The sequence below is a fragment of the Lutra lutra genome, chromosome 10, assembly GCF_902655055.1.
Source record: "Lutra lutra chromosome 10, mLutLut1.2, whole genome shotgun sequence".
In the NCBI taxonomy this organism is placed as follows: Eukaryota; Metazoa; Chordata; class Mammalia; order Carnivora; family Mustelidae; genus Lutra; species Lutra lutra.
In genome coordinates, this window is record NC_062287.1 from 109497085 (window position 1) to 109510631 (window position 13547).

General features: G+C 51.5%; 1 protein-coding gene across 5 annotated transcripts; it reads right to left on the reverse strand.

Annotated features, from left to right (window-relative positions):
• Positions 1-1279: 1279 nt before the first annotated feature.
• TMEM134 (transmembrane protein 134) lies at positions 1280-6152 on the reverse strand. 5 transcript variants are annotated; one of them, XM_047693027.1, is made up of 7 exons: positions 5882-6152; positions 5005-5069; positions 4448-4537; positions 4217-4293; positions 1924-1968; positions 1627-1708; positions 1280-1563 (listed from the first exon to the last, which is right to left on the reverse strand). In XM_047693027.1, the coding sequence occupies exons 1-7, from the start codon at positions 6053-6055 to the stop codon at positions 1419-1421; spliced, it is 678 nt and encodes a 225-aa protein (XP_047548983.1). In that variant the 5' UTR covers positions 6056-6152; the 3' UTR covers positions 1280-1418. The 5 variants fall into 5 exon arrangements, with proteins under 5 accessions (XP_047548983.1, XP_047548986.1, XP_047548985.1 ...); XM_047693030.1 differs by having other exon boundaries at positions 1280-1501; positions 1655-1708; positions 4448-4510; positions 5882-6151; XM_047693029.1 differs by having other exon boundaries at positions 1280-1501; positions 1655-1708; positions 5882-6150.
• Positions 6153-13547: the final 7395 nt, after the last annotated feature.

Genomic DNA, 13547 nt, shown 5'->3' on the forward strand with positions numbered 1-13547 from the left:
AGTGTCTTGACTGGGGGTTGAGGGTGGGAAGTCTGGATGGGCGAGGAGAACAGGAGTGGGAGAAGGGGTCTGGGGGCTAATTCTTCCCACAAAGTTATAGGAACCTAAAGACATCATTCTGGCTGCTGCAGACCCAGTGGAAACCAGGCCACGTCTCTTCTCAGTGGCACTCGTGGGTTACTGGGGGAGAAAGACTGTAAACATCTAAGTGTATGAACAAGATCTACCCCGTCGGTGGTCCTTCAGCCAGCCCCTTGGGTGGTCAGCTGGGCTCACACGTGCTCTGTATCCTCTCCTCTCCCTCTTACACCCAGGTGTCTTGGAAGTCTTTGGTTATGTTCGATTCTGCCCTTGGGTGAATCAGTCTTTCTGGACCATGGTTTCCTCATCTATAAAATGGGGCTAAGGTGGTGATTATTAGAAATCACCTGTGTTAAGTGCTTAGCACAGGACCTGCTGCCTTCTAAGAGCTTGATAAATGGTAGCTATTAAGATTTCAGATTGCAGGATTCTCAAAGATTCTGTTTCCTGGCTCTCAAGATTCTGAGATGCTTGGGTTTTCCAAAAGTCTGAGATGGTCTGTTTCCAACGTTCTGTGGTTCTAAGAGTCTCCAATCACTGAGGTTCTGTGATACCGGCCCTTTCCCATTGTCTTTGCCCTTACTTCTCCCAATCCCGGGACTTGGGAAGTAGGGCAGTGGGCGGAGAGGGCTGGGCTGCTGTCTTATCATGGCCCACATTCCGAGCTGGCTGTGGCAGTCCAGGGCCCCAGAGCCAGGCTGCAACCAGGATACCAGCCTCCAGGGCCCAGGCCTGCGTCATCTGAGTGCCCTTGGTGAGGGCCACCTGGGGCAGGTACCAATGCTGTGCCTCCAGGTAGAGGAATGGGCAGGGCCAACTCTGCTAAGGGCAGGGGTAAATGGGAAGCTGGAGGGATCTCCTCCAGACTTGCAGGACAGAGTCCCAGGCCCAGATCTGCCCCCAAAGTGCAGAAGCGAGTCTTAGAGCATCAGGACTGTCACAATGAGAAGACGGGTGGTCCTGGAGCCCCTCAGCTCCATCAGCCCTTTCCTCAGTTTTTGCAGGAGTGGGACTGCGGCCCGGCTGGTGGGCTGGGCAGGGCTGGTGGGAAAGAAGGATCAGTGGTCTCTTCTGGAATGAAGTATATTCTTTTATTAGCACAAAACACCACCAACCCAGAAGCCCCACGGCCCAAGAATAAGTTAAGGCACAGAACAGGCCAGGGGCGACTTTTCCAGGCCTGTGTACTGGGCAAACTTCCTGAGCAAACTTCGAGGGGTTGGGGGCTCCGGGGTCCCGGAGTTCTTCCCTGGAGATGAGGAAACCGGAGCGGACCCGAGGAGCGCCTCCTGGGGCCGCTCGGAGACGAGGCTGGATACCGGCTGCCCGTCCGCGGTTCACTTCTCGAAGTAGGGCAGGTAGAAGAACTGGAAGCCCCGGTGGCCCTTGACGGCGCAGTAGATGAAGATCACGTGGTAGACTGCGGGGCGGGGCCGGTCAGCGCCGAGGGCCCCGCCCAGAGCCCAGCCCGCCCCGGAGCCCCTTCGCACCTCCGGGAACCAACAACAAGAAGCCCGGCACGCCCCGCCCCCGCCCCGCCCCCGCCCCGCCCCGCCCCGGAGCCCCTTCGCACCTCCGGGAACCAACAACAAGAAGCCCGGCACGAAGAAGATGGCGCTGGAGACACCTGCAGCAAGAGGGGCCGAGTCAAGGCTGGGGGGCACGGGGCGGGGCTCACGGGTCACTGCCTGGGCAAGTGTCACTGTCCGCGGTAGAAGGGGCCGTTTCCTGCTAGGAAGGCGGAAGCAAACTTCCTAGGGGCCTAGGGACTCGCGGGTCCCCGAGGAATTCTTCCCTTGAGGGGGATCCCCGCTGCCTGCGGAGGTAGGAGGGGGCGCTCACCTGGCGAGGGGGCCACCTCCAGTCCCACGGCGATCAGGATCAGCACTGCACACAGATGGAGCCGCGAGGGTGAGGGCGGGAGGAGGGCGGGAGGAGCGGGGGCGGGAGGAGGGGGCCGGCGCCGGGGCCAGGGCGGGGTCCTCCACCCACAACCCCCAGCAAGGCTTAGGCCCTAGCAATGGTATCCCCAACCTGAACTGAAGGTTCCCTTGCCATAGATCCTTCCTGGGAAGCTCACCAAGCTCTGTGTTTTCTGAGCAGGGCCCCTGGCAGGCCCTGGGGAATGTCCCGAAAGAGATTTTTCTCTGCTCCTTGGTGTGCTCTTTCAGTCAATCAACAAATATTTATGGAACACCTGCCGTGTGCCTGGTACTGAGAATCCCACAGGGAAAGGCAAAGGAGGTCCCTGCTCTGATGGCCCTTCCTGGTGGCGCAACCAAGAACCTCCAGGCTACAACCCCTGGGGGCTCGGGATCAGGCTGCAGGAGGGCCGCTCTGGCAGCAGGAGAGCCTGGGGCATCAGGGAGGGGCTTCTTGGAGGCAGTGGCCACTAAGCTGAGCAGGGGCAGCAGTAGCAACAGCAGGTAACATTTAGTTACCACTTACCAGGTGCTGCCAGGCACTGGGCTAAGCTTGTTACCTGCACTGCTTTATTGTCATTGTGACTGAATGAAAAAGATATGATCATCCCCATTTCACAGAAGATGAAACTGAGGCAGAGAGCTGCATTCAGAAGGAGGAGGCAACCTGACTCCAGAGGCTTTGCTGTGGGGATCGTGCAGGCAGAAAAGGAAAGGAGTGCTCTAGACAGAGGGAACAGCATGGCAAAGTTCCTTCTCATGGAAGGAACTTGGGGCCTTCTAGGAGCTTCCTGATTTTGCAAGAGTGGAGAGGCAAGTGCCCAGGCTCGAGGAGTTTGGCAGGGCCTGGAGACCCCGGCAAGGGACGTGGACTTTGGCTGAGGACAGTGGGTGTTGGGGAAGTCATGGCTGGATCAACTTTTCAGACCCAGAGAGTCCTGGGCCCCCAGTTAGAAAATGGGATTGGGGGGAGTTAGGGAGCTGAGCTCTGTAGCAAGGGCGGTGATATAGCATGGAGGCTTGAGGACCACCATGGACTGCTATGGGATTTGTACCCTGCACAGGGCACCTCAAAAAAAGTACACATGGGGACTGATACACTACTGACCCCCTTGGCTTAGGGCTGGGGGCCCTGCCCACTCAGAGGAGACATGTTTTTCTAATTCCTGCAAAGGCACTTTACATGTCTAAGGTGACTTCCAGGTAATGCCCGTGATGTGGGTTTAAATCCCAGCTCACCCATTTCCCAGCTGAGGTCTGAGCAAGTCCCTTCACCTGCCTGAGGCTCTGTCCTTACTTCTGAACTGGGATGGTATTAGTGCTTGCCCTCATGGGTACTGAGAGAATGAAAGGCGGTAAGGCAGGTGGCCAGTGTGACCAGTGCCCAGCTTTGCAGTGGCTGCTGGAAAGTCCCCCTGCCCCCAAGATGCCCAGAGATGAACTAAGGCTGCTGCTCAGCTCTCTGGCCAGGGGACTTAGACCCCTCTGGAGGAGGAAGAGCAGCTGCCACAGCTGGGCTGTCCTTACAGGCCCCTCTTGACCCCACCCCTGTCCTTTCTGGGGATCCTGAGTCCTCAGCCCCATAGACTGAGTCCAAAAACATCTGGCTGTGTGATCTGTCTGCTCTGGGCTTCAGTTCCCCCATCTGGGCAATGGATGTGCCCAGCCAGGGGCAGGGACAGGTCCTCATCCACACTCAGACTCTGGAGAAGGGGAAACGACAGGTGCCCTGGAGACTGGGTTGGCAGGGATATCCCTGAGCACCTGTCCCTGTTCAGGTTCATGGCCCTGCCTCTCACCTGCTGTGTGACTTCCATAAGGGGGTAAATAAGCCTACGCTGCACCTGGCTCCAAGCAGACAAAGAATAAATGGCAGAGCGGTTACTCTTCTGCTCCCTGATGGATTCGGTGGGGGTAAGTTAGGAAAAAAAGAAAAGAAAGGAAGGAAGGAAAAGAAAAGAAAAGTTAAGTGTAGAGCACCGAACCAAGTTCCATTTCAATTATGTGTAATTTCCTGGCTGTGTGACCAGGAGGCTGGGCCTGCTCCTCCCAAGGCCTCAGTTTCTTCACCTGTAAAATGGGGGTGGGGTGATGGTATCCAGCTTGCTCCTCAGGATGCAGGGAGGCTAGGTGTGCCAAGGGGGATGCACAGCTGGCACGAAGGGAGGATGGGCCCCTCATGGGGGTAGGCAGGGGACCCTCAGGGCACTCACCCAGCCCCAGCAGCAGGAGCAGGAAGGAGGCCAGCACTACCCGGCGGTTCTTCTGGATCAAAGGGTGCTGAGTCCAGCTGGGTGGCAGGAGAGCAGGACAGGTATGAGAGGTGACACGAGCCCAACTCCCTCCTGTTACCCTTCCCCCACCCAGAGGACGGAAGGGGAAAGCCCGGGCTGCCTGTTCTAGGGGCACAGAGCGCAGGGAGCTTGAGCAGGGCCGGGCCTCACCTGCAGCAGGCGTGGTAGGAGCGCTGGGTGGTGTTGCTGATGGTGCTGAAGGACCACTGCGAGCTGCGGATGGACGTTCGGCTGGAATCCCTGCAGGCCATTTGGGCCCAGTGAGAGGCGGAAGAAGCAAGGAAGGGGTGGTGGGGGATGGTGCAGGGACTACAGTTGGGTGTTCCTACGGGATGGGGGCTCTGAGAGGAGACAGGGTGATGAGGAATTCAAGGTCTGGGGTCTCTGCAGGACTCAAGGTGGAGAAAGGCTGGGGAGCCAAGCTAGGAATTCCTGCAGGACAGGTGACCTGTGGGAATGTAGGGGCCAGAGCAGGCTGGGGGGTTTCTTCAGGATAAAGAGCCTGGTGGGGGTGGGTGGGTGGGTCTGGCACTGGGGTAGGGTGACCCTGCAGGACAGGGGAACCCGTGAGGGGAGTGGGGATCAGGCTAGGAATCCTTGTAGGACATTGTGAGAGAGCTGGGTGATCTGGGTGGAAGACTGGCCAGGGACCTGGGGCACAAGAGCCAGAAGCAGAGGTAGAGGATGGGTCCCCACCTGGCCCTGACCTGGTGCTGACTCCCCCATCCGGCTCCGGAGATGCCTGGGCTCCGTCCTCATCGTTCTCCAGGTTCTATTCAGAACACAGGGCTCAGAGAGGTTACTGGGCTCAGGCCCTTCCTCCTTCCCCCTCAGGGAGAGGAGGAGAGCAAGCCCACACAACTGTGGGCCTGGCTGCCTGACAGCTGCTCACCTCGCCCTCCACCCTCCCGCAAAACGGGTTTGATGATTCACGCAAACCGAAACCCAGGTAGGATGTGGCTGCTGGGGGCTTGGGGGGCTAGGCGGTGGCAGGAGCCACCGGGGCTGGTTGAGGGCTCCTAGCATGGGTCCCAGGGCCAGGAGTTCTCCCAAGTTCGGGAGTCAGGGTGGAGCTTTCAGAACGGTATTTCACAGGCCCAGTATGGATGCTCTGGATTTGGGGTGCCAAGGAGGGGCAGAAGCCCATGGTTTCCAGGTTTGGGGCACAGAAATCTGGTACAGGTCTCCAAGAAAAGGACCCTAGAGTCCGTGGAAGTCCTCTAAGGCCAATGGAGATTTCCAGTTCAGTGGGAAGTCTGCATCAGACGTACAGAGCGCTCTCCAGCCCAGGGGGATAAGGGGCGGGGGAGGGCGGGTTAGGTCAGTATCCAGGAACGGGTGGGAACACCCGGGTGGGATTTCCAGTTGGGGCCAGGAGACTTGCTCCCGGGTTCCGGTTCTGGGTTCTCCAGTGGTGGCTGGGGACCAAAATCAGAGCTGAGAGGGTCTGGGCTGGGCCCTGGATCAGTGGCCTCGCAGGCTGGGGCCTCTAGACAGATTTTCCCTTGAGTTGGGGCTCTCCAGGGTCCGGCCTGGGGTCCCGCCCAGACCCGCGCTGGGGTTGGGCTGGGCCGGACCATTCACCTGGTAGCGCAGCCGGGACTGCTTGTCCTCGTCGGCCACCTCGAACCGGGCCCGGCGCTCGAAGTGCAGCGGCCCGAAGCGGGCGACCCCGCTGAATTCGGGCCCCGGGCCCGCGTCCTCCAAGGACAGCTCGAAGGCGTCATCGATGCTGAACTGGGGCCGGGCGGCGCTCATGGCCCCGGCCCGCTCAGGCGCCCCTCGCCGCCGCCATCCGAGCCCGCCTGTCCCTAGCGCCGCGGTCCCGCCCCCGCACGCAGGCCCCGCCCCGGGCCGTAGTCTTGGGAGCGCGACTGTCCGGCGCCCAGGCCGAGGCCCCGCCCTCACGTAACGGCCCCGCCCCTGCTCGCCGACAGCAGGCCCGAGCTGCCGAGCGCCGAGCGGACCAGTGGACGGGGCCTCCTGTGGGGACCGCACAGGTGCCGTGGCGCCTCCCAGCGGGCGCCGTACTCGAGGCAATCCCTGGGTCTGTGTCAGGGGCTTGGAGAGGCAGCCAGACGCCAGCCGCCGAGGCCCAAGATGGGGCCTTCTGCATCCCACCCCGCGCCTCCAGGGCCAAGGAGACTCCAGGGTCCAGACTGTGTCCCCACCCTGACTCACCGCGGATCTGCATGGGATGGGTAGACTTACCCCCGCAGATATGGAAACTGAGGCTCAGAAAGCTTATGTGGCTTCTGCTCCTCCAACCCAGTCTCTACTCAGCAGCCAAAGTGATCTTTTAAAATATATCTGATCTTTTTCTCTGTGTGTTATTTTTAAGAAAGGTTTATTTGAGAGAGGGCGCCAGGGCGCGAGCAGGGGTGGGGGGCAGAGGGAGAGAGAGAGAAAATCGGCAAGCAGACCCCACTGAGCGAGGAGTCCCAGGTCGCCTGATCCCAGGACTCAGAGATACGACCTGAGCAGAAACCAAGAGTTGGCCACTTAAGAACTGAGCCACCCAGCTGCCCCTCTCTGTGTGTTATTCCTAAAAAAAAAAAAAAAAAAGTATGGGCTAAGTCGTCTGTATAAAACTGTCCCTTGGTTTTCCATTGTGGCTGAGGTCTTTCTGACTAAGGCCCACAAAGCTGTGAACGCTCTGGTCCCTCTATCTACCCAATCTCATCAAGCCTCCTCTGCCCCTCCTTCACCTACCCTCTGCAGCACAGGCCAACCTTAGGGCCTTTGCACGTGCTCTATACCTGGAAAGCACTTAACCTGGCTCTTTCACAACTGGGTCTTTATCATCAGTGTCCTTGTTCAAATGTCACCTCTCATGGGTTCCATCCCTGACTACGCCATCTAAAGTCAGCTTCACATTACACAGTACTTGCCTAAAGTTAACTTATTTTACCTGGTTTTACTCACCACTGTGTCCACAGTGTCTGAATGAATGAATGAATGAATGCTTTGAACTGAGTGAGTGAATGCTTTGCCCAAATCCCAAATGCTCACAGGTGGTGGAACTGGGGACCCGGCATGCTGACCCTCCACTGCCCATGCTTCATTCTGCGACCTCACGGACAGAGTCCTACTTCTCGGTTTAGGACACATCACTGCCCTGAATCGGGGCCCTCTCAGCATGGGCAGTCAGCCTCTGTGCATCCCGCTCGGTTCTCTACACGTGGCTCGGCTGCCATGTGCATGTTTGCAATCTACAGGTGCCGTGTATAAAACTCCTTCTGCTGTTTACATTTTTGCATTTGTACACTCCACACTCGTGGTGTCTACATGTCTCTCCTTTGTTTCTTCTGCCAGTCGCATGCGGCGTACCACGTTGGACATCCAACACTTTTATTATCCACGACATCCTTCGGGGAGACCCGCTTAGCTCGGTCTCAATGCCCCGTCTCATCAGTGTCATGAACACCTTCACGCTACCTTCTGATGGACAGTGAGAAGATTCTTGAAGTAGGACTGCCAGGCCATAGGGTACAGGCCCCCTTGACTTTACAAATGTATGGATTATCACACTCACCGTGAGGGTTCTGGTTTTCTCTTAGCACTTGGTAGTCCAGCTTTCGAAAACTTACTAGTCTTACTAGTCTGATGAATCTAAAAGGGTTCCTGATTTCCATCTGGGTCCTCTGACAACTGGGGAATTTGAATAGCTCTTCATGGACTTGGCAGTCGTGGGGCTTCCCTCTTCTGTGAACTGCGTTCATATCCTTTGTCCATTTTTCCTATTGGGTTTCTGGCCTTCTTTCTGCCGATCTGCATGTCTATACATGGGTAAGTATCAATCAATGCCTTGGTGTTGTGCAGATCTCTTCCCCGGTTTGTCTCCTTATTTGTCTAAGCTTCCCTTGGTTAACAATGCTCAGAATCCTGGGATGGAGTGCTGGCTGGGGCCCACGTCACTCATGGGCATCCTCGGGGAGCACGGCCTTGGCTCCTGCTGGGTCTCAACCAATAGATGATGAGGGCTCCAGGTACCAGCGCTGCCCAGAAGTGGCTACTGGGATGGGCCTCGATTTCCTCTCTCAGGTCTAGCACTCTCCCTCATTGACCTGCAGGGGGTGCCCCAAGAATTCTCCCAGGGGCTCACTTGAAAAACCTGCTGAAGAATACCTAGGCGTTCAAAGACTGTCTGCCCCAGGACACCCGTCCTGTTTGGTGGCTTCTGTTTCAGCTTCCTTTCTGGCCCATTGCCACATAGGCCTTCTCCAAATGAGGCTGCGGGGGGGACCTGCACCCCATGCCCTCTTCTGCTCCGTTCACACCATGACAACTCGAATTCCAGTTCTCTCCACATTCCTCTTGGAGGCCTTCTCCAATGTGAGGCTCAAACTTACTACCCTGAGATCAAGGGGTTGGACGCCCTACCAACCGAGCCAGCCAGGCTTCCCTGGGAGAGGTTTAAGCTTAACTTTTCCTCAAGGGTCAGCCCTGGTATGACTTTTTGTCAGAAATGGGTTAAACTGGAAGGTGTTTTGTTTCTGTCTTGAACGGGTCAGCCCAGAAGAGTTTTTTTTTTTTTTTTTTCAACATTCCTTACTTATTCTCTTTCCAAACCTTAGTCTTCAATATTTACTTTATTTTTATTTATTTGAGATAGAGAGAGAGAGGGAGAAAGAGAACACAAGCAGGGAGAGTGGCAGAGGGAGAAGCAGACTCCTTGCTGAGCAGGGAGGCTGATACAGGGCTCCATCCCAGAACCCTGGGATCATGACCTGAGCCGAAACACCGACGCTTAACTGATTGAGCCACCCGGGTGCCCAGACATCTCCTGTGTTCTTACAGAGCACCTAACATAAGTCCTCTTACCTTGAGGCCTGCGATCTCCAGCTGATCTAGAAGTGTGTTTCCTGAGGGATCATCCCACCCTTCCTAAGAGTTTAATCACCCTCTGGCCTTGTTCTCCGTCAAAGCCAAGGGGCAGCTGGGCATGACACACCTGTTGTGTAAATCTAGGATCTCCTCGTGGTGGTACTTGGTATTCCTTAGCTTCCTCTAAATTCACATTCAAGGCCAGCTCAAAAAAACAAACAGGAAAATCCTGGGAACACACACGGAAAATAGAAACTGTTTCTGTTTGGTTTCCTCTTTTTTCTCTGCTTCGCTTACAAGTCACATTGGGCTGGCTGATGGCTGGCTGTATCACCCTAGTCTTGCGTCTGGTCCGTAGCTGGGGACCACTGCCTGGTTTGTTTCGTGGACCAGGGGCTAGAGGGCTCCAGATTCCCTCACAAGGAGTTAGACATACAGTTCAAAGTCACTTCAAAGGCAAAGAGGCAGATCGAGCCATTTGAAAGCAAAATTTATTGTGTTTCCTTTCAGAGTTCTGTGAATTTACAAGGAAAGAAGGAAGGAAGGAAAGAAAGAAAGAGAAAAAGAAAGAAAGGATCAAAGTTTACAGAATGCTCAGTTCAAGCTAAGAAGGCAAAAGGTGAGAGCTTGTGGCCACTGGGTACTCCCCCAGCAGATGCACAATAACATCTGAAACTCCCCCAGATTTGTTTCCTGCTTTCAGAGAGGCAATGTTCCTTTACTCGCCATCTCTCACCATCTACTTGGGTCACTAGTCAAATGACTGCAATGTGACAGAGGTATTTGGGGCTTGGTTTTGTTTTGTTTGCCCCACTGCTGTAAAATGAGATTTCCAGTTCGTTTCTGAAAATTAACTTGGTCAATAAATTCATTTTATTCTGCTTCTATTTTTACACCCAAAGACTCATTAAAAGAAAAAAAAAAAAAGGATCCTCAGTTTTATGGGTTCAAGCCCATCAGGTTTGTGCTGTTTGAGTTTTGTTTGAAGTGTTTCCTCATCCCAAGATCACAAAGATATTCTCCAATGTCACAGTGTCCTGGCCTGATAGTTTTATGATCCAGAAAAGTGTTGCAAAGGTAGTTCACTGACTCTAGAGGCCAACTTCACTGGAATTCATCCTCTCCTTACTAGTGCTGGGATTTTGGAGGGCCAGGACGAGGGTGAAAAATTTAAGGGGCCATCAAAAGACCAAGCAAGGGGCGCCTGGGTGGCTCAGTCATTAAGCATCTGCCTTCCACTCAGGTCACGATCTCAGGGTCCTGGGATCAAGCCCCGCATCAGGCTCCCTGCTCAGCGGGGACCCTGCTTCTCCCTCTCCCACTCTCCCTGCTTGTGTTCCCTCTCTCACTGTGTATCAAATAAATAAAGTCTTAAAAAAAAAGTTATAACTGGACTCAAGATACAACAAGTAGAATAATATACAGATTTATGGGGGAAAAATGTATTAAAAAAAAAAACCAAGCAAGATCAATAATACTTTAACGCACTACTTCTAAAAATAAAATTTAAGGCAAAAATATGCGATGAGCAAAATATCAACATTTAACTTTATTTATGATTATTTTAAAAAGCTTTTATTTATTTATTTATTTTAGAGGGGGCACCTGGATGGTTCAGCTGGTTAAATATCTGACTCTTGGGTTTGGCTCAGGTCGTGATCTCAGGTCTTTGGACTGAGCCCTTGGGGTCTGCTTGAGATTCTCTTTCTTCCTCTGCCTCTTCTCCTCTCTCAAATAAATACATAAATAAATCTTTATGTATTTATTTGAGAGAGAGAGACAGTGCCCAGGGGGCTGGAGCAGAGGGAGAGAGAGAAACTTGAGCAGACTCCATGCTGGGTGTGGAGCCCAATGAGGGGTTCAATCTCACCACCTTGAGACTATGACCCTACCTGAAACCAAGACTCAGAGGCTTAACTGACTGAGCCACCCAGGTGCCCCCAAATATCAAAATTTTAAGTAAAGACACAATTTGAGTTTGCATGATTCACCTCACTCATCTCACCCTCGTCCAGCCTTGAGCAAGTTATGCAAACTCTCTGTGCCTCAGTTTCCTCATTGTCAGATGGAGGTAATAATAGTATGTCCTTCATTGCATTAGTTTAGGATTAAATGAGTTCATGCATATTAAGGAGCATAGCACAGGGCCTGCCATATATAAACACTCAATCCATATTAGGTAATACAGTTTAAATTAAGATCCTTAACCCTACGGACACTGTCTCTGGATGTGGTACAAGAAGGGATCCGTATTTATTTCACTGTAGGGTGAAGCAGTTTTCCCCAAATCACAGACCAATCAGTTCTTCCTCTTTCTAAATGGTGGTGCCACTTTCATCATATGTCAAGTATATGGTTGTTGACATAAGTATCTATTTTAAGCTCTCTTTTGTGTCCTTTGGTCTGCTTGACTAATTCTCTGTATCACATGCTTTTTATTATTATGGTCTGCAGTGTGGTTTAAAATAGAACAAGCCACCCTCCTCACCACCCCCTCCGCCTTCTGGTCACTTTTTTCAAACTTGACCTAGGTTTTCATGCACCTTTATTCTTTTTTTTTTTTTTTAAAGATTTTATTATTTGACAGAGAGAGGATCACAAGCAGGCAGAGAGGCAGGCAGAGAGAGAGGAAGGGAAGCAGGCTCCCTGCTGAGCAGAGAGCCCGATGCGGGGCTTGATCCCAGGACCCTGAGATCATGACCTGGGCCGAAGGCAGCAGCTTAACCCACTGAGCCACCCAGGCGCCCCCACCTTTATTCTTTTATAGAAATATTACAAAAATTTTTTTCTATGTTCTTCAGAAAACATCTCAATTTTCACTGGGATTTCAATTATACTTCTAGATTAATTTCAGGAGAAGTCAGTTTCAAATGTTAAGCTTTTCAATTCGTTAAAAAGGTATGTCATTCAAGTTATTCGTGTCTTCATTTATGTCCTGAAAATATTTTCTCTCCAACAAGTTCCAGGCTATGTTTTTACTTCCTAAATACTTTCTGAGTTTTATTTCTCTCGTGAACGGTACCTTATTTTCTATCACACCTTTTTATTGGGTTATTGATAGTGTGAAGAGTATTATTAATTTTTCATAGCTTTATTTTTTATACCCGTAATACTGCAGAATTCTCTAATTTGTTAAAATAGTCTGCCCATAGATTCTATTGAATTTTCTGTGTAGATGTAATTATTCTTACAATTTATTTTTCTTGGTTTATTGCTTTGGCCAGGACTTGTAATACTATGCTAAATAGCATTGTTGGTAGAAAGTGCTAGTTGTCTTGTTCCTGATGTTGAAGGGAATCTGAAACTTACTCCAACATACTTAATCACAAAGGGCTTTTTATCAATCTGACAAGGTTCCTTTTTTCCTAACTGTAAGTTTTTGTTTTTGTTTTAAGATTTATTTATTTATTTTTAGAGAGAGAGTGAGTGAGCAAGAGCAGGGGGAGGGGCAGAGGAAGAGAATCACAAGAAAAGTCTCCACCACATAGGGAGCTGGATGCAGGGCTCAGTCTCACTAGCCTGAGGTCTTGACCTGAACCGTAATCAAGGGTCAGACGCTCAACGGACTGAGCCACCTGGGCGCCCCACCTAACTGTAGTTTTTATCATAAATACTCATAAAACTTCATCAAATGCTTTTCCTGAACATTTTGAGATAAAACAGGAGTTTTCTCCTTTAGTTCATTGATGTGATGAATAATTGATGATGTGATAAATGATTCTTACATTACTGGAATGAACTGTACTTGATCTTGATGGGTTTTTTTGTTTTGTTTTAAGAAAGTTTTAGGGCACCTGGGTGGCTCAGTCACCATCTGTCTTTGGCTCAGGTCATGATCTCAGAATCCTGTCCTGGGATGGAGACCTGGTGTCAGGCACCCTGCTCCATACGGAGTTGGCTTCTCCCTCTCCCTCTGTTCTCCCCCCTTGCTTGTGCTCTCTCTCTGTCTCTTTCTCAAATAAATAAATATAAAATATTTTTAAAAAGTTTAATTTTTAATTGTCAGAAAATACACAAAATATTTACTATCTTAAACATTTTTAAGTGCACAGTTCAGTAGTGTTAAGTATATTCACGTTGTTACACAACCAATCTCTAGGACTTTTTTATATTGTAAAACTGAAATTCTATACTCATTAAACAACAAATCTTCATTTGCCTCTCCCCCACCAACCATCATTCAACTTTGCCTCTATGAATTTAACTGTTCTAGGCACCTCATATAAATGGAATTATATAATACTTGTTTTTTTGTGAATGACATTCACTTAGCATATTGACGCATTTTTGTGCACACTAGTGGTTTCAGTTAGCTTAATATTTCATTTAGTATTTTTTATATCTATGCAAATCAGTAAAACAGGCCTATGCCTTTTTTGTCTTACAGTATACTTATCTGGTTTGGGAATCGAGATTAAGCTAG

Excerpts from the sequence above, each read along its gene's own strand:
- TMEM134 (XM_047693027.1), bottom strand. The coding sequence starts at position 6,055 with ATGAGCGCCGCCCGGCCCCAGTTCAGCATCGATGACGCCTTCGAGCTG. Across the intron at positions 4,294-4,447 it reads TCCTACCACGCCTGCTGCAG|CTGGACTCAGCACCCTTTGA; the intron begins GTGAGGCCCGGC and ends CCTGCCACCCAG. Across the intron at positions 1,564-1,626 it reads GGGCTCCGGGGCGGGGCGGG|GGGCTCCGGGGCGGGCTGGG; the intron begins GCGGGGGCGGGG and ends GGAGGTGCGAAG.